Source organism: Ricinus communis, chromosome 10 (assembly GCF_019578655.1).
Source record: "Ricinus communis isolate WT05 ecotype wild-type chromosome 10, ASM1957865v1, whole genome shotgun sequence".
Taxonomy (NCBI): Eukaryota; Viridiplantae; Streptophyta; class Magnoliopsida; order Malpighiales; family Euphorbiaceae; genus Ricinus; species Ricinus communis.
Genome location: NC_063265.1, coordinates 8,664,369 through 8,684,601, shown reverse-complemented (window position 1 = coordinate 8,684,601; position 20,233 = coordinate 8,664,369). Strand labels below are relative to the sequence as shown.

General features: G+C 32.6%; 1 protein-coding gene and 1 pseudogene across 7 annotated transcripts; one reads left to right on the top strand and one right to left on the bottom strand.

Annotated features, from left to right (window-relative positions):
* Positions 1-345: 345 nt before the first annotated feature.
* LOC8280519 lies at positions 346-4,450 on the bottom strand (annotated as a pseudogene).
* A 4,346-nt stretch (positions 4,451-8,796) lies between these two features.
* On the top strand, positions 8,797-19,641 carry LOC8272795. 7 transcript variants are annotated; one of them, XR_007217694.1, is made up of 13 exons: positions 8,797-9,525; positions 9,737-9,814; positions 11,474-12,463; positions 12,664-12,749; positions 12,870-12,964; positions 13,077-13,382; positions 13,773-14,279; positions 14,426-15,209; positions 15,316-15,546; positions 15,655-15,779; positions 16,720-17,003; positions 17,078-17,149; positions 17,541-17,770. XR_007217694.1 is itself a non-coding variant. In XM_048380242.1 (13 exons), the coding sequence occupies exons 1-13, from the start codon at positions 9,454-9,456 to the stop codon at positions 18,941-18,943; spliced, it is 4,185 nt and encodes a 1,394-aa protein (XP_048236199.1). In that variant the 5' UTR covers positions 8,799-9,453; the 3' UTR covers positions 18,944-19,641. The 7 variants fall into 7 exon arrangements, 6 of the variants coding, with proteins under 6 accessions (XP_048236199.1, XP_048236197.1, XP_048236194.1 ...); XM_048380242.1 differs by lacking the exon at positions 17,078-17,149 and adding an exon at positions 18,931-19,641 and having other exon boundaries at positions 8,799-9,525; positions 17,541-18,154; XM_048380240.1 differs by lacking the exon at positions 17,078-17,149 and having other exon boundaries at positions 8,800-9,525; positions 9,747-9,814; positions 17,541-18,839.
* The last annotated feature ends 592 nt before the right edge of the window (positions 19,642-20,233 follow it).

Below are 20,233 nucleotides of genomic sequence, written 5' to 3'. Positions count from 1 at the left end.
AATTATTATTATTATAGGAACAATGGTACATTATTATCATTCCAATTGTTCATTTTATCATTCAACCAATAAAATGAATACATCTCACCTCTTTAGAAATATAAAAACACATGTATAAATACAATTGAAAAGTTTAACCTAACAAAAATATAAGTTTTAATATGTTTGCGACAACATCTAAGTCTTAAATATTGGTTAAGTGGACAAACCCAATTAAAAACAATGAAACAGGAAAATGGAAATGGGAACAATTTTTCTTTTGAAATTTTTACATTTTTATTACTTGTGGAAACTCTTTCTTTATTCAATGGAATCCTTTTCAGTATCTAGAGCCTAGACAGAAGAACCCTTTACAGAGTTGCTATCCATAAACGCCCTGGCATCTAATACCTATTTTCAAAAGCTTTAGTAGGTAATGCTGAGTAGGCTACAGAATTAGAAAAGACAGACATACAGCTGAGAATGAGCAGACTCACTGCCACTTAACCCACATAACTATCACAAGAAATATCCTAATTCATAATTCATAAGGTCTTCACTATTGTTTTTCTTTTTGACCCATTGCTTTCAAATAATTCTTCAATATATTGACTCATAGATTCTGATTTTTTTTTTTTTAACTGAGCTGATATGTTATGAATTTAAAGAAAGATATAGAGGCTTGCAGATAAAAAAACTTGGGTTCTTGCCCCACTGGCTTTCCTGACTAACTTCAAATGTTGCCAAATAAAAAAGAGTAAAGAACAAGAATCGACTTGATAATGCTAGCATAAAGAAATTTAATTACCAACAGTATTTGTCTCAACTAGCAGAATCCCACCACTACAAATGAGACCTTAATAACAGCTTTTGAACCTTAATGGAAATAAAAATGTCCGCAGACGATAAAAAGAACTACAGTGTGCGTACATTTTTTTGTAACTACTGGATTCTCAGTTTCTTGTGATGCTCAAATTGAATAACCAATGTTTTGTGGATGATTTTTCTGACATCTAAAAATCAGTTCTGCTGTTCTCAGGAATGAGCTAGCAAATCAAACATACAAAACTTATCAGTTCAGGACCATTCTCATGCCAGCTTTCCCTGCAGAATGGCAGAGGGAATTGGACGAACTGCTGCAAGTTACAAATCATAAGTTTTCCACGTCAATTCAGGTCAGGATGGATGCCCTTTCCTGCCAATTCCATGTAGTTGGAGTGTCTAATATCCGGTCTACTGGAAATGATCTCCAGTTTGTATCCAACCAAACAACTCCATCCTGAATTACAGACTGGAATCTAAACCAGTTGGGCTAATTTTCAACAAAAAATATGTCAAAGCTAATTCTCCAGCCTATACAAGCTTCGTCAAGCCACTTGCACACAAATAGACTTGATAAGCTGGGGGCGGTCTTAAACGCAGCAAATCAGTTTATATCCACATCAGTGAGCAGCCAAAGCCTCCAGATTTTTCCATCAGGGTCGATTAAGAAAACATTTTACAGGACATGCTATCCTCACCTTTGAAGCATTCAGGTAATCTCCTTCCAACGATAAAAGGCATGTCAAATAGCTTCCAAGAACAAACTTAAGGCATAGAAACAAAGCAAGAAACAAGCTAAAGATTTGATTCGTACAAAAGAGGTAGTGATCGGTCAACACTACCACAAGTAGCAATTCAATTGACAAGAAAGAACATCATTCGAAAAAACAAAGCATGAAGGTCATGCTAATCTATGGTTTTGAATAATAAACGGGGCTTAGAATGAATCATTATGAATTCTCAATCAATGTGAGGTCAATTATGATCATTTAAATGCCATAAAAATAAAAAAAAATAAACACCAAAAATAGAGAAATATTACAAGTTAACCTTGTAAACTTCTCAGCAAAAATTGTACTGAGAAAAAAATAAGTGCCACCTTCTGCAATCGATTTAGCATTTAATCGCGCACACAAGTAGTTTGCACCAAAGAAAGTTATACCGAAGCATCAGCATCCCATTACTGCACAGTTGTATACAAAAGCATCAGCTCGCTGTTTGACGGCTAGGACCATTCCAGTCTGGTCCATCCATATATCCTGTGGATCCCAAGAATGTATCACAATAACTTCACCTTCAGGGCCTCTATGGCCTCCGGTCACTAACAAGCTGCTACCATATGCTTTAAATGCTAATCCCCAACCATGAGAAGAGTCAACCCCAACTAGCAACCTCTTCACAATGCTCCATGTATTATTAGTCTTATCATATCTCTTGACCATATTTGTTGCTTGATCAACAGAGTAAAGTTGATTATTTACAACAGCCACTAAAGGAGGAGAAGGAGAACGCATGGCTGGATGCCCCACACTAGAGACCGAATACATGTTTTCTATCCTCCTCCATATCCTTGTCTTAAGTTTATACTCCTCTCCACAACTTAAAACATTCAGTTTGGGTTAACATACCGCTGATGACATAAGAAGCCTGAGCAGAGGTTACGTGGCAGGTTCATCTCTGGCAAAGTTTGCCATACACTCAATTCCGAATTGTAAAGCTATGCTGACCTTAGAATGCATCCATTCTTGTCACTTTCGCCAGCAACAATTGCAATTTCCCCAGGGATGCTTGAACCAAAAAGGCAACAAGGTAAGTTCATAGCAGCGCATCTAGACCAATCATAAGATAGCAAGTTATACATCCAAATGGCAAATCCTGACAGTTCACGACCAAAAACAAGCAGCTAAATTCCTACTGCAAAGAGACTCCTTGTTAGCATAAGTAAAACATTCATCACCTGACATCCTAGGTAATTGCATCCATCTTTGCCTCACAGGATCAAATGCTTTCCAGGGCATTAAAATACAGGCCAAATAAAACCAGTCTTCAATAACACCAAGCCGCCGCCTTAATTTATACAAATATCCACTTCCAATCAATGCTTTGAACTTTCTATTGACATAAGCCAGATTAGTATAATCCGATCTACTGCTCCAAGCCAAGATATCTAATGTTGTATCATCATGAAGACCAGGCAGGAGACTATCATCTGATGTTTGGCCATTCTGCTTCTTTCCAGTTCTGTTCATTACTGCAGTTTCCAATTCCTTTAGCAGTATCGGGTCTAAATCAAAACCAAGTACCTGTCTTTCAAGGAACCCTTTCTCGATATTAGTCGGATTAACATTTCTAGATAAGAGAACGCAAGCCAACGACTGCAAATTTTTATGAAAAATTCCCAGACCTCCCTCCGTCTTCATGGGAAGATTAAAGGTGATATAGTCCTGCAAACTAACTGTTGCTGGGGAATCACAACTAGCACCTTCCACCTTCACTTTAGGTTTCTTGAGTGTATCTCTAAACACCACCGTAATTAGCCTGCATTCTAAAATAAGCAAACCCAAAATTAAATATTCTTTCTTTTTTTTTTTTCTGAAAAACTCCAAAGTTGTCATTATAAGTAACCAAAGTAACAGAGCAAATACTGCAGCTGACAAAAACATTAAAGCATATAAAATTACAGGTCATAATTCATGAAATAATACTCATAATAAAGAAGCAAAACACAAAACTATAGAATCTAAACATAAATAACTCAAAAATGAAATTGAATTCATATCATAAGAATCTATACAGAAGCTACATGCATCAAATACATCAAGTTAAGAAGTAGCATGCAAGAGAACTATCAACTAAACCGAACAGAAAACAAAAGAAAGATCCAACAGTACCAAAAACTCAACATCCAATGAAACAGATCGCCTTGGTTAATCAAATTTTGCAAGTAAAGTCAGCAAACTGATAGATCACTCTTGAAAGAAGTTCAAAGCTCAAGTCTTTTCTGTCTCTCAAAACAGGATTTTGAAAAAAAACAGAGAGAAAAGCTCAAAACTTTAAACCCTCCTTCTCTCTGCCACACTCTGCATCTATCTTAAAACAGTTACTACTCATTCATTCTTATCTACTACATAACTTCTGCTCTAATATATAGTTTTTAGCGTGTTCATTTTTGTATGTAAATATATTATATATTATCTGTTTCTTTGTTTTTGTTTTTAATAATTTTTTGTTGGATTCTTAATTAGGACTAGTTTTCATTGCTTCTCTGCTTTGTGAAATCTCTGCTTCTTCTCCCTTTCATTTTTCTGTTATTTTCTTTTTCACAGTTGCTTTCCGTTTGACCGGTCATACACTTTCCTTCGTTCAAAAGAAACAAAATCTCTGCCATTTTCTTTTATAAAAATCTCTAGCAATTTTAAACAAATCGTATCTGGTCCACACGGAGCCGTTTATCATTCAATAGCTATATGATACCTAATTAGAAAGATTAAAAAATTGACAGTACGATAGCCCGGTTTAATTTTAATTAGTTATATTTTTTAATTTTTTTAACAGCTACTAATTAACTTTAATTTTTTATTTATTTAAATAATTTTATTCTTTTTAAAGTTATTAATAATAACTTATTTAAAACTAATCTCATATAATTGGATGTTTATAATTCATGATCAATTTAATTTAAATAAAATTAATAAATAAATTATTTAATTTAGCGATTCAAAGTTTCTGCATTTATCATGTTCAATGTTTAAGTTTAAATTTTTAAATAACACATAATCAAATTTAATATATTGTATATTTTTAACATAGTATTTTATTATATATAAAGATTTTATATGAAACCTTCTAAATAAGTTAAACTAATTTTAAATACATTGCCAAAACGTAATATAGTATAGTATAAATATGGGAGTCTAAAATGTTAATTATTTTTTCTTTTGCATAAAAATCAAACTTTACCCTTTTGCCCACATAATTGTATTTGAACTTTTAATTTTGGAATTACTAAAACTATTAATATGATGATACAAAAAAAAAAAAAAAAACTATCCACAAGAAAGAAAAAAGAAATTATGAGATGAATGAAGGGTTTGCGGTGTGAGTCATGGCAGAAGAATGTGGCATGTTTCATAGATATGAGGGATTTTTTGAAGCATGATTTTGGTACTTGTGCAATAGAACTTGGTTTCAGTACTCTTATATTTATATATATGGTTATACTATATTTTAGACCATAATTCATTTACGGGTATTAAGGTTTTGTTTGGGATAAATTAGAATGGGAAAGAAAGGTGAGGAATAAATTTAGGAAATTTCTTTACATTTCCATTCCCCTTTACTTTGACTTTGACTATATGTAATTTTCTTTGTCCCTTTCTTTCTCACCCTCCTTTCTTTTCTTCACCTATCCATCCCAAACTCCCAAACAAGGGGTAAATCTTGACAAAGACTGAAACCAAAACTGATGATGATAAGCTTAAACTTGAATTAGGTACTAATTATTTTAATTCGCTTTTCAATTTAATTGGTCAGTTTAGGTGGTTGCAATTGGTTCTTAACCACCGTGAACCAGAACCAAAAGGGCATTAATCATGGCCATAAAAAAAGGTAACAAGGAAATGCGGAAAAATATATATATATAATATTCTTATAATTGTTTTGCTAGTTCGACATAGTTTATTCTTTAATGTAATGTGCAAATCCATTGAAGTGGAAAGTTAGCATCCATGTAAGGAATAAATATGACAGGTGATATCTCATCCATTAACTTAAAATAAATAAATAAATAAAAGCATAATTCATATAATATGAGCATTTGGTCGCCATTATAGTAAATATAGAGAAATTATTATATTTATTTTATAGTTGATATTACGTTGAAATTTTCATAAAAAAAACTTTAAAAAAAATTACGAGTGAGAATCATTAAGTGTTTTTCAAATAATTCAATTTTCAACTTATAGTAATATATTTATTTCATATTATTTTAATTGCTCAAAATTGAGCCTCAAATGTTTTTGGATTACTTGGATGAATTTGGATCGATGCTCAAGTTTGGTTATAGCCAAAATATCAAAATAGAGAGCATGGCTAAGTTCCTTATGATGGCAAATCTTACTATTCTCCATAGATAATTTAGATATTTGCCTTTACTTAATTTCAATTGAAAGGTAGATTCAAAACAACATTTATAAATAGGACAAAATTGAGTAATGTCCTATGGTCTTCTATACTTATATTAAATGTTTTATAACTATATATACATAATTTTATTAATTAAAATATAAAAATCTATGATACTTATTATATAATAAAATATTTCATTATATGATAAAAACATTTCTATTAAATACATTTGACTATTTTATAAATAGTTTTTTTTATATTTTACAAATTTAATGAATAATTCTACTCTCTACTATGGACTTGAAACAAATTAAGAATGATATCTTATTAGATTATTAAGTATTTAAATTCTTATTTTATTTTGTTTTAATGATATATTGTAAACACTAAATTTACATATTTATTATCTAATTATATTTTATATCAAATTATTTATATTTTATGAAATATATATTATTCTAATTGGATTATTATTATTATTATTTATTGATTTAGAATTTAATTATATTATTAAAGTTTAATGATTTATTGAAAATATTAAAAATAAAATCTACATGCTGTTACTTAAATTGTGAGTCTCTTTGCAAAAAAAAAATTCAGAAAACATTTAAAGAATGATTGTCTAATAACGTAATTCAGTAACGGATTTTATTAATGAAATATCATAACAAAAGATTATGTATTTGGACATTTGCATTAATATAACAACGGAATCTAATTGAAATGACTTTTCCTATTTCTTCTGACCTCTTATTTTCGGCAACTACGATAATTTATATATTATAATATATATGATTGGTCCAAATTAAATTTGATAACATTAGACTAAAAATATAAACTAACAAAGTGTTATCAACTTAAGCCAAAAATGCCCACACGCCTATAAATCCACGTGCACGTATCACGAACCGTATCTGCCAAGTAATAGTTTCCTAATTTTGCCCCTACGTAGAGAATTTTGCTAGTCTCTCGTAATTGGCTCGTCACTCTTGACATCTACGCAACTTAATTTTTATTTTATTTTAATTAAAAACAACGGTAATATAAAAATAAATACTACATTCTAAATATAATAACAAAGTGTCGTCTTTAATAAGATTTTAATATCTTAGAAATTTATTAATATAATGGATATACAAATTATCTAGGAATATTTATTAATCAGTTTATTGATTGTATATAAAATTAATACTAGATATAATTATATACTTTTTATTTTAAAAAATTAACTTATTAATTATATAATATCTAAAAATATATTTTAAACTTTTATTTTTTAAGATTGAATTTAGTATTTAATTATTTAGTTATAAAATAAATTGTTCATTTATATATTAAGTATATAATACATATAATTTTTTTTGTAAAAAATAAGTATTTAAATATACATATTAAAAATAATTACACATTAATCTTTTTATACTTTTAATTAAATAAAAACTAACATAAAAATGTGCTAAATATTTTTAAAAATAAAAATTATTATATAATTAAAAGGTAATATATAGTTACTATAATATTAAAATATAACTAAAATGTTATTCTCTATAAAATATTATTTAATTAAGTGAGAAACTTATTAATTTTATATATGTATAAATGTTGAGGCACAGAATATTTGAAGTGCACAATTATTTTTAATATTTAAAACTTTTCTAATATATATAATTTAACATATGAGCATTATAATTATGAGTAATTTTTATTTTATCATATATTTAATTATTAATTATAATTTATTTTTAAAATATAATTTTATTTATATTTTAATATTATATTAATTAATAATTACTATTTTAATTATATAATAATTTTTAATTTTAAAATATATAGTTATAAATATATATATATATATATATAATTATAAAATCAAGAGATAAAATCTTATTAAAATTTATATTCATATTTAATATGTAATAAAATATAAATATTATATTGAGTATATAACTTTTATCTAAGTAATATATTAACTAATAATTTATATTTTAATTAGATTATTTTTTAATTTCAAATCATAATATTATAATTATATTTTTATTGTATGTCAATTAATAGGTTAATTTTTTATTTATATTAACTTTTAGTTTTAAATAATATATAAGATTATAGCATCAATTCTATAATAAAACTAACAAATTAATAAATAATACTTTTTAAGAAAATTTATTTTTATTATAGCATTGGTATGTGCTTACTAAATACAAACTTTAAGATTAGGTGTGTTATTAAATGGATATGCATTGCAATGATATATCATTCAGTTATATTGTTTGAATTCGCATAATAAATTTTTTTACATGCTCTAAAAAATAGTAAAAATCAAAAAATAAATTTTATCTGAAACTAAATATACGCTCGAGATATTTATCGAATAAATATTGAGAAAAAGAATAAAGAAGAATTTTGATAAGAGAATCAATTCTTTTAGAATTTTTAAAATATTAAAATCTTGTTTAAAATAACATCTAAAAGAATTGTAAATTATTATTTAATAATAAATAATAATATAAATTATATATATACTTTTTATTAAATTTATTTTATATAATTATTTATAAAAATAATAGCAGCAATCGCGTAATATAAAATAATGAATTAGTTAATAAATTAATTATATAACGAATTTAAATATAACGTATTAACATAATATTTATGTCTAAATAATTAAATTATTTTAATTATTTTATATTTTAAAAATAAATATATAACAAATATTTTAATATCTCAAACATATATAAATATAGATGATAAATAAAATAAATAAATAATAAATAACAAAAATTATATAAAATTTAATGAAAAAGACCCTCCATTAAAGTTGCAGATTCTATTTTCCATGAAAATAAAAGAAAAAAAGACTTATCGTATTATGGAGAGAGAAATTTCCATATAAAAGAAACATATTAGAGGGAGAGAGAGAAACAGAGAAGATTTGCCCTCATCTTTTAGACTTCAATTAAAAAAAAAATCTAGAGAGAAAATAGCTACAGTACTATAAATTAGAGGGAGAGAGAGAGGAAAAAAGGGAAAAATTGAAGCTCCGAGAAGAAGATTAAGATAGATGACTATGTAATTTTTCTCTTTTTAACTTTGCATTTTCATTTTAGATCATAGAGAGAGAAAGTGTTAAAAAAGTGATTAAATAATAATCATAATTTGTAATAACCATAATACGTATCTATACATATATAGAAGGTGTGTTTGTGTGTGTATTTTGTGTATCAGATCTTTTTATAAGAGGGAGAGAGAGAGAGAGAGAGAGAGAGAGAGAGAGAGGAGTAAACAGAGATATCGTGTGACTGCTGTTTTTTTTAATTGTTGTTGCTTTTCTTTTGTATCAGTAAAAAGGGGAAAAAAACCTATATATGTATATATATAAATATATATATATATATATCGTGGTCAATTTGAGATTGAGTAAAAAATTGGGAGGCGGAGGGTGAGATATCAGAGGTGATTGGGAAAATTAGGAATTGATGTTGTTGGATTGCGGTGGATTGTGTCGGTGGTGGCGGCGGCAGGGGGATGGCAGCCAGGCGAAAAGAACGGAGCGTGGATGAGTTGTATAATGCGACGGAGGTGATTCGGAAACCTAAGGCATGTAACTTTTTAGGGTTTTATTATTAATTAGTTAGTTTGTTTGAATTGATTTTAATTCTGTGTAATTTCGTACTGAAGAGTTTTGCTTGATTGTCAATTTCAGTCTTTGATGATTGATTGAGATAGAAATTCATTTGTTTTATTTTTGAACTAATTGAATAGGAATGGATGTGTGTGCTTGTGTCTTTTATTTTTTTTTTGTTTTTAGATCACATCAGTATTGAGAGGGAGTAATCGTATGCAAGGACCACTAGAAGAAACTGAAGAAGATATTGAGAAGAACATGGTGAGATAAAAAGGGTAATTTACAGTTGTTCTTTTTATCTTTTTATTATTCTTAGCATGCTTACCTTCACTCCCCCTTTCCAAAAAACTTTACTTTTATGTAAGTTAAGTGGATGTATCTGCTTCATTAGCAGTGGTGGACTTATAATTTCTGAATAGCTTTCTTGTGAGATTTATAGAATGTGTCTATGCATGTACCTTTCAAAGTATTAATTTTTGTACTTTGTGATTCTCTTTTGAAGTTGCTTAAATGTTGTTTAGATAACTATAGACTTAAACTTCCATGGAATAACTTGAATCAAAATCGAGCATGGACTTTAGCACTTCTATAGTCAGATATAGTAGCGTACCTTGTTGCCACATCATGTTAACTCTGCTGATGTACCTGGCCAAATTATGCTTAACCTCCTTTAGAAACCTGAGGTCTGAATCCTGCCATATTATCACACTTTGTGCTAGAAGGTAAATTCTTCATTTACTTCTCTCTTAAACTTTCTTGGGTGGTAATAAGAAATCTTGGACTTTATAATGGAGAAGTTCTGGTGGTTTTTTTTTGTAAAACATAGAATAAACGAGGAAATATTGAGAGTTAATACTTTTTGGACTAAACTCTCATAATACACCTCTCTTCTTGTATTTTGGAATATATGTCCTTTATGATGTCTGAAGATGTATGATACGATTGTTGGAAAGTGAATTGAGAAACATATAGCTTGGCTAGTGAGTCTTAGGGCATTGCATTTATGAGGGTGTGCCTCTCTTGGATGTTAAACTCTAAACCCTGCAATTGAGCTTCGCAGTCTTCATCCTTTTCTTTTAAGTGGTGGCTGTCTAATCTAAAATACAAATTGCATAGGTACTTATTTGGGGTGATTTGCGGAACCATCTGTAAGGGAACATGTTACCCAAGATGTATTAAGAATTATTGCTGTGTTTTCCTTGAACAAAAAGGTTTTGGGAACATTTGGGGGTTAAACCATCTATATATCAGAAGATTACTTCTGTGCTTAATTTATTCAACTTTGTAGAAGATGTCTGTTTCACAAAGGTTTGTCACTTTATCAGATAAAAAATTATTTTGGTGCAAGATGATCTGACTTAACATATTTCTAAAGATGTAGGCCAAATCACATGGATTGAAGATAAGTATCCATATACCCAACTAGCTTGGGACTATGCGTTAGTTGAAATGAGTTTTTTTTTTTCTTTTTTAAAATAAGTTAGCTATGATTATGAAAGACTTACAAGGCTATTAACCATGAGTAGTGCCCAATTTGAACTAGTAACTACTATAATAAACAATTAATTGAATTTAAATGGAATTTACATCCAAAAAGTAATGTTAGTTGCAGAATCTGGTTTATTTTCTAAAGATGTATCACTTTATAACATATTGCATGCAAGTGTGCTTTCTGCTGTAAAGGTGTCACATCCCTGTCTTTGTTCTTTTATAATTGTTATTAGCTTGAATTTGGTTTCTCATATTTGTTATATTCTGTAGTTCTATCTGTGTCTCCTTTTTCTTCCTGCACTATAAATACTCTGTATGTTAGAAGTTATGTATGCAATCTTTTGATCATCAGAATATTCAAACTGTATTCACTGAATTGTGTGAGCCAGTTCTTTACCATGCTTGTTTCTCCCTTTTTTTCTTCCCTAGTTACCACCGCATTCTGAGAAGAGATTAGGCAAGCGTTCCATGAGACGGAAGGCTCGTACAAGAGCAGAGTCTGGGACTTGTAACGTGTGTTCTGCTCCTTGTTCATCTTGTATGCATCTTAAGCTAGCCTGCATGGGGACAAAGGATGATGAATTTTCAGATGAAAACTGCCGTATAACTGCTACAAGTCAAAATTCTATTAATGAGAACGAGATTTTGCCTGTTAGAAATAGAGCATGTGACAGCTTACAGCATACCACTAGTGAAGCAAGTAACCTGCTCAGTGTCAATTCCAGTCATGATTCTTTATCTGAAAATGCTGAAAGTAAAGCAAATATAAGGTGCTCTGATATTGCTGATGCCTTGGGTGGCACTAAGATGCTGCCAAAATTGACCTTTGGTGGAAATGTTGCACGCGATCAACTTTATGCAAAACCACAGTGCATGGTGGATCAGACAACTTTCTCAAATGACTATCCCAAGGTTGTGGAAGGCCATGATGATAACATATCATGTGTTAGTAGAGCTGATGATGGCAGTACAGCAGTGAACCTAAATAACAAGAATGTAGACAAGAAGAATTTATCATGTAGTTCAGTTTTAGTTAGTAGTTTAGGACCTGAAGGATCTGGAAAGTCACTGATTTCCCCCAAGCCAGAGTTGTTAGAGATTCCTTTAAATGGCTCAGATGCTGGCACTAGTTCACCAAAGGTACAGAGTGGGTGCCCATTCTCCATTACAAATGGTACACATATGGAAGAAGATATGAAGTTAGATAGATCCAAGGGCTCAAGTCAGTTTCATCCAAAGACAGAAGTAGAGGTCAAAAGGTATATAGGAGACCAACAGGATGAAAAATTTAAATGTTCTAACCAAGTTGAACAAGACGAGAAGTCAAATGAGTCGGTTGAGTTACCTGATATGCAAGACCATGTTTCGCAATCTGTGTCAGGGGATGAAAGCGATGAGTCAGAAATTGTGGAACATGATGTCAGTAATTGCTCTTTCATTATTCTTAGAATCTGAAGCTGTTTTACTAAATGTTGTGTATTTGCCTTTTTTTTCTGGGTTTGATTTATGTTCATTGCATTATGGTTTCATGAAGATACTTTTTATTTTTTAGTGATTCTCCTTTTTGTGAAGGTTTCCTGCTCTCACATCTGCTGAAGTCGTTTATTTGCTTGAAACAGGTAAAAGTATGTGATATTTGTGGGGATGCTGGACGGGAGGATTTGCTTGCTATATGTAGCAAGTGCTGTGATGGTGCAGAACATACGTAAGCATATATGGCCATCCATTCATGGTTTCTCTGCCATCAATTTTTATTGGTTATATGTTTTTTCATATTGGATCCTGTTCTTAATACAAGTTTAATGTCACTGTTGGTATCAATCAGCTATTGCATGCGAGAAATGCTTCAGAAAGTGCCTGAAGGTGATTGGTTGTGTGAAGAGTGTAAGTTAGCGGAGGAAACAGAAAACCAGAAGCAAGGTAAAGCTGAAATAGAAGTTGGAATTACCATGTTACAAAACAATGCATTTTCCCAAGTACATGATCAATTGCATTTTTTTAACTCTTTGTGCAATTAATTTTCAAAATTCAGATGCTGAGGGAAGAATAATGAACAAAGAAAGCATACAAAGCTCCATGAAGAGACCTGCAGAAACTATAGAGGTGGCTTTAGCTTCAAAAAGGCAGGCTATCGAATCAAGTTTTGGATCACCGAAGTCCTCTAGCCCCACAAGAACAGCTGCACTATCTCGGGATAGTTCATTCAAGGGGTTGGATAAAGGGAAAGTAAAACTAGCTCATCAGACTGCTTCTGCTAATCATTCCAGTATGGATATTTCGGAAACTGCACGCTCTTCTTATATTGTTCCAAGACTTCAAACAACCAAGGGTAGGGAAAGTATGTTCTTTTTCCTATTATTTATGCTGTGGATATTGAATATTAAAAAGCAATTGACACTGAAATTTGGGTCTTCTACCATTTAAATTTATTAATTACATGGAGTATTTTATCTTTGTGGGTCAGACATCTTAATTTTCAGGTCTGTACACTCTTCGATGAATGATTATGTTATGTCATAAAAGAGATTTGTACTTATGTCCAACTGACGTGGTTTTATTTGTTAGAGCATTATATCCTATAGTTTGTTTGGTGAAATTATGCAATAAAACTCTTAAGGTCTGGTGACACTCTTAAAATCTGATGTGATTAGGCCATGATTTTCTCTTTCTAAATTTATGATGATTTGGTGTTAGCTATTGCAAGTATCAATTCATAGTCTCTCTGCAGGTACTCTATTGAAATCCAATTCATTCAATACATTCAATTCTAAACCAAAAGTGAAACTTGTCGATGAGGTTCCTCAAAAGCAAAAGGGCAATAGAGATCTTGAAATGAAGGAAGGAACTGCTAGGATGATGAGCAAATCTATGTCTTTTAGGTCAGTGAACTCAGGGCGTTCCAATGTTGCTGAGTCAAAAGTTAAAATGCTTTCATCAAAATTTTCTCAAGGTCAAGATATAAAAGGATTGAAACAAGTGAAAGAGCGGAATGCGTTGGAACATAAAAGTTTGTCTAAACTGGAACGTCCTCTAGGTAGTTCAGTGACAACTAGTTCCAATGCCTCTGGGCCCAAGGTCAATCAAAAGCTCACACCTCGTGGCGAAGGTGTCATGGTATCATCTGCATGCAACAATTCAGATTCAAAGGCTTCCCTATCTGATGGAAAATCGGGTGGCTTATTGAGATCAACCAGCAGTTTAGCACGTAAAGGTGCAGAGATTCCTGCTAGTTCTGGTACGATCTTACATTTTTCATTGTGGGATTTCACTAAGATAACATATGATCTCATAGTTTTCTTACATTTTTGGTACTGTTCAATTTGTGATTGCATTTTCTGGGTCAGGTGAAATTACTTATATATTTTTGGGTTGTCTATGCAGTTCGATCTTCATTGGCAAATGGAATGAGCAATGCTTTTGTTGAACAAAAGTTAAATCAAGTTAGCCCAAAGGATGAACCTTCTTCCAGTTCTTCTTGGACTGCTGAGCGACCGTCCAACAATATCGACGACAATTTGCAAGATGGTTTATCTCGCTCACGGGAATCATCAAACCAGAGTGAGAAAAGTAGAGAAAGTTCTGTTAATCGCTCAAGGCCTAGTGTTACTGGTCTGAAAACTGTCACTTGTCTCAAGTGCAAGGAAATTGGACATACTGCTGAATTTTGCTCAATTGTTAGTCCTCGGGCATCTGGTGCTGATACATCTGCAAGAAGTGTTAGGGAGGACATGGGCAAAGGCAGTAAGTTGAAAGCTGCAATTGAGGCTGCTATGCTTAAGAAGCCAGGAATATTCAGAAAGAAGAAAGAAAGTGATGAATCCGATGGGCTATCCTCATCAAATGTGGATGTGACTTCTGAGATAGCTTCTCATGATCAGTCTCATGATCAGTTCTCAGTTTCCAATAAGACGAGGTATATGATTTCTGATGAAGGAAGAGATGAAGGGCAAGCAAATCTTGGCTCTTCTTCCTTTGAGACTAGCAAACAGATGTATAGTAATAATGTGAAGCAGCTTAATATTCATTCTACTGATGCTATTAATTCATTCAAAGTTGCGGATACAAATTCTCTAGTTCCTTCTATTGGGAAACCTGATCGTGCATTGACAGCAAAGCCCCTCTTTTCAATGATGTTGACCATCCCAGAGCACGAATACATCTGGCAGTATGTTTTTCTTCTTTTCACATCTCCATAATCATGTTTCCTGTTCTCTTATCTTCATTTCAACTCAACTAAACCTTATTTTAATGCTTTTATTATATATGTGCAGGGGGGCCTTGGAAGTGCGCAGGTGTGGAAAAATTCTCGACTTATATAATGGAATTCAAGCGCATTTATCGACTTGTGCATCACCTAAAGTTCTTGAGGTGGTGAACCAGTTTCCGCATAAAATTACCGTGGATGAAGTACCTCGGTTAAGCACGTGGCCAAGACAGTTTCATGAAAACGGTGCAAAAGAGGATAATATTGCTCTTTATTTGTTTGCCAAGGATCTTGAAAGGTAAATTGGTGCTTATGGTTTCCTTTTGGTTATTGAGGGTGGTCATTGTGATGTATGTCCCTTGTAGTTTATTTACTTATTCAGTGTTCTGTAATGCTTGTTATACAGTTACGAGAAAAGCTACAGGAACCTCTTGGATAACATGATTAAAAGAGATTTGGCACTCAAAGTATCTTTTGACGGTGTTGAATTTTTGATTTTCCCATCTACTCAGCTTCCGGAGGACTCCCAGCGTAAGATTTAGTCATAAATTTCTGTTACTTGCCCCTTTCATTGTCATTATTGCTTTTGCTAACTTACCATTACATTCTGAATTTTGTGAGCCTAATTTAATGAAATTCAATATTACTAGCCCAAATCAGCATGGTTTGAAATTCTAAGAGCAATGTAATACCAAAGTACTAAAGGCACACAATATTTTGTGAATTCAAATTCTGCTCCCTTCTCCCTTTTTCCATTCTTACTAGCTTGAAAAGCACCGACTTCAGCATGAGCCTAATTTTTAAGACCTTTTATTGTTGTTTCTTTTCTCATAGCAGGCGCTTAAATGGGAAGTTCAAACTGAAAACCATGGAGCTTGAGCAGTTAAAACCTATCAGCATCATCTTAAGGATTATATGTTGAGGAATTTAAACAAATAATCTGATGTATTGGATTCAACTCTATTTTTGTCTAAAACATTTTTGAGAAGTAGAACGCAATTGCATTCTATTTACTGAACATCAAAATTCATTTGCAAATGAATTCAATTCCTTGAAGGATTGCTTTCAAAGGTCATGTTAATCATGGTTGTGAAGCAACATAATAATATTTTGAATAATGTTGTGCATAACTTGAGATGCATTTTTTATTGAACTGGATCTCTTTTGCAGAATCATATGATGTTGGGAGATTTGTGCCGTTAATATATTTGCTTCATGACATTTATGGAGCATTCTGTTGCACACTTAAACTTCACCTTATTTTGCTTTATCATGCAGCTGAATTATAAGTGCTATAGCTGAAAGATAGTGAAGCATGATTTGGTTTCAGCTGCATGATTCTTGTGATGGCATGTTTCATGTTGTTCCATGACTCTTGCTTTTTGGTCAAGATCCTACTCGGTGGCATGCATCAACTTAAGAACTGCTTGAAATTCATAAATTTCTTATGTTTATGATCTGCAATTGGCAGGTTGGAACATGTTATTTTTCCTATGGGGTGTGTTCCGGGGAAGGAGATCCAGTTCTTTAGATTCGTTAAAGAAGTCGGACTTTCCCAGTTCTTATGTGGTGCCCCTGGATATAAGTACTCCGGACAAGCCATGTATACTTAATGGGGATCTTGATATCAAAGGCTCTAGCTCTCAGACAGACTTGGAGCAGCAAAATGATAGACTCAACTACAAATCTTCGTTGAAGAATGCAACAAATAGTGCACTTTTATGCTCAGAAAATAGATGCACTGGTTCATCACAGGTAACAGTTTTATTTTGTTTCTATAGTTGAGTACAGAGTTTCCTGCTTGACCCTCTTTCGTGATGTTGTGATAGGCTGGCTTGAAAGTGTGAATCCCTTCAATTCCAGAAAACCCTACCAAAAAAAGAATGTGGCCTGGGAAGCAAGTTGGCCAATCTTCCAATCACTTTGTTTTGTTGATATTTGAATCATAAAACTACATGAGTAGAATTCTGATGTGCAGTTGATACTTACACTTTCATGCATTCATTAACATAAGCTCTTGTACATTATGGTGTAACTCATCATAGTACTTACTAGATTATATATGATGAAAACTAACCAGAAAAAAGATAGACTGAAAATTTTGATCTCTCTTGAAGATAGTTTCTAAAGTTTTTCTTTCTAGGATCATCTTTTGTTTTTCTTTTTCTCCCTCTTGCTGGCTTACTCTCTTGTATGTTTACGTGTTACTCATGTATTTTAACTTTAGTATAAAGCTTGTTTTTTAAAGTTCTATGTCACCTTCCATTATAATGCATACCATTCTTTTCTCAGGAAGAATACAGACTATCTACTCAGGCAGCTGGGGCCAATAGTGGTTCTAATAGCAGGGAGGGTATACAGAAGCATGCTGATACTTCTTTTGTCAGAGACGACTCATCATCTGTCAAGGTTTTCCAGACCAGTAAACAAGATGAAGGTGTCAGGGTAATTGCTGATAAAGAGAAATTGATGGATAGAATGAAAGTTGATAGAGATGAAGTTAAAGTTGAAAGGAACCTGAATGAAGATCCCACAGATATGGATACAGAAGCTTCCTCAGGGAGAGGCGGAACCACCGAAAGGCTTGACTGCTGGCAGTCCAATAGTAAGAAACGGTCTTATCTGGATCTTTCAGAGGCCCCTCAGACGTCTAGTAGCACAAGTCAAAAACTTCCATGGGTTAATGTCAATGGCATAGTAGTAGATGGAGGGAGCATTAGCAAGAAGCCAAAGACTGTTTTTCATGAACAATATAGCTGTATCAGCATGAGAGATGGAACTTCTTTGACTGATGGTTTTGCTTCACAGATACGGGATTTGGGTTCGAGTTCTTCAGCTGAAGGAAAAAGCTGCGAGAGACCTGCTGATGAGAAAGTTATTCACGAGGATTTGGGAACTGCTGAAAGGTACTTCTTTCCTGTGGAGTCGCGTCGTGTAAAAGATATTCGAATGGGGGCCAACTCTGTGCCCTGGAAAGAATACTCATCTAATGATGAGAATCAATTCCGTGATGTGGTTCCAAATCTTGAGCTTGCTCTAGGGGCTGAAACAAAGCCCCCGAATAAAGGAATTGTGCCTTTCTTTGTTGGAATGGTAGAGAAAAATAATACACAGAACAAGACTTCAGATAAAGTTACAGATAAGGAAGAGGAGGATGGTGTATCCGCTTCCCTTTCCCTTTCTCTTTCATTCCCATTCCCAGACAAGGAACAAACTGTCAAACCTGTTTCAAAAACGGAGCAGCTCCTGCCTGAAAGGCGCCATGTGAATACTTCACTGCTCCTTTTTGGGGGCTTCCCAGATAAATAGGTCCATGGTGACTCACAGTTTGTATATTATTGTGAACCACATGGATGTGGTAAATGTACCGATCATGTACAATGATCTTCCATGGGCTCTATAGGGGAACTCAATTCCATCTGTTCATAACCCACACAGGATTTACTAATAATTTTTTCTTTTACTTTTTAGCTTTTCTGTTTTTGGAGTGCATAGTCACGGCTGTTTGTATATAAAGAGAACTTGAGCCGGTTAAAATTTCATGAGATATTTGGAGACCAATATCTTGACAAGTATTCTTGATCTTTTTTATATGCTTTCCAATTTCTTTTTCCTTTCTTTCTTTAATGATCTCCTTATTGGTTACTGGTACAGTCATCATATTTGAATTCTTCGTTGCCAGGAAATGGTATTAAAAGATGATGCTTGTGATTTTGGGAGGTGGTAGTAGATTCTGCTCCACCCTTCCCATCTTGTTCTCTCTATGAGAAGGCAGATGTTATAAGTTGAAAGGAACATGGTCATAGTTCAAAAGAATGCATCTTTTTGTTGGTGCAAGGAGTTGGAGTTCTCAATGTCTTGCTGCATCAGTAATTGTACTTTCGAACAATTTATTGTTTCTATTGGATGGTTCGTGCTGGGGATCAAACTTGCTGAGCTAATTTATGTATCTTATCTAGAGATTGTAAATTTATCTGTCGGCTTGTATTGTAAATGTTATGTTTTGGACTTGTACAATGTCATGCCAGTTCAATAGATAAGTGTTGCTTGTGCTTTTGCGGAACTTGGAAGCTTACCTGTTCTGGGGACTTGCTTCCTGGGCACTATTTTTATGCTACCGAAAAGGAGTTGAGAGGTGTTTTATTGATATGGGACGCTACAATATGTTCGCTGAAGTAAAGATTTCTGTTCAGGCAAGCCCTTGTGGCTGTGACGATGCTTTTGGATTCATCATCCTAAGAATCACCTTTTTCTGCTGCTGTTTACGTTGTAACGTTTGACCTTTTGAGGGTCGTTTCTTACAAGTCTCAAAAGGGAGTATTGGAGGTTGCCTCTTCCATATTTATTATATACGTTGCCTTTTCGGCCAGGATATGAATTATTATTCTTTTTACCTTTCTTTTCTGCTACAGCAAAGGAAATAAAGAAGTCATGAACTTGGGATAAGATCAGGATCTTCTTCTACCACCATGGAACTCCTCCTCGGTTGTTTTTACACAATGAGTTTCATTATCTTGTTTTGTGCCATGACGATTTTTACCACCTTTTGGGGTTTTATTTATTCTGCATTTGGTTTGTGTTCTATAATCAAAAGTTGCATAAAATCTTTTAGGTATTACCATAAAGCTAGTAAGCTAGTCTGCTTTTTTGGAACCAGTTAAAACTGTTATTAAAATTCAAAAAGGGGACATTAATTTCATTCATTACAAGAAGTGGCGGACCAACCGAAGCAACAATTAATGGCCTCGGCCGTTCTTAGGATTTTACACAACTCCCTTCTCTATGTTTATGTTATTACCACTATACCCTTTCTTCTGCAGTTCTTTTGTTTTTATGCCTTTTTGCAGTCCCATCGCGCCTTTTTTTTTTTTAACTTACAATTCGCATTATAATATAACTTAGTCTTCCTATTTATTTTGTCAATTGTTTTGAAATTTACTTTGCATATCTACTGTTAATATAGTTCGTAAACAATTTCTTCTTTT

Excerpts from the sequence above, each read along its gene's own strand:
- LOC8272795 (XM_048380237.1), top strand. The coding sequence starts at position 9,454 with ATGGCAGCCAGGCGAAAAGAACGGAGCGTGGATGAGTTGTATAATGCG. Across the intron at positions 14,280-14,425 it reads AGAGATTCCTGCTAGTTCTG|TTCGATCTTCATTGGCAAAT; the intron begins GTACGATCTTAC and ends TTGTCTATGCAG. Across the intron at positions 17,004-17,540 it reads GATGCACTGGTTCATCACAG|GAAGAATACAGACTATCTAC; the intron begins GTAACAGTTTTA and ends TTCTTTTCTCAG.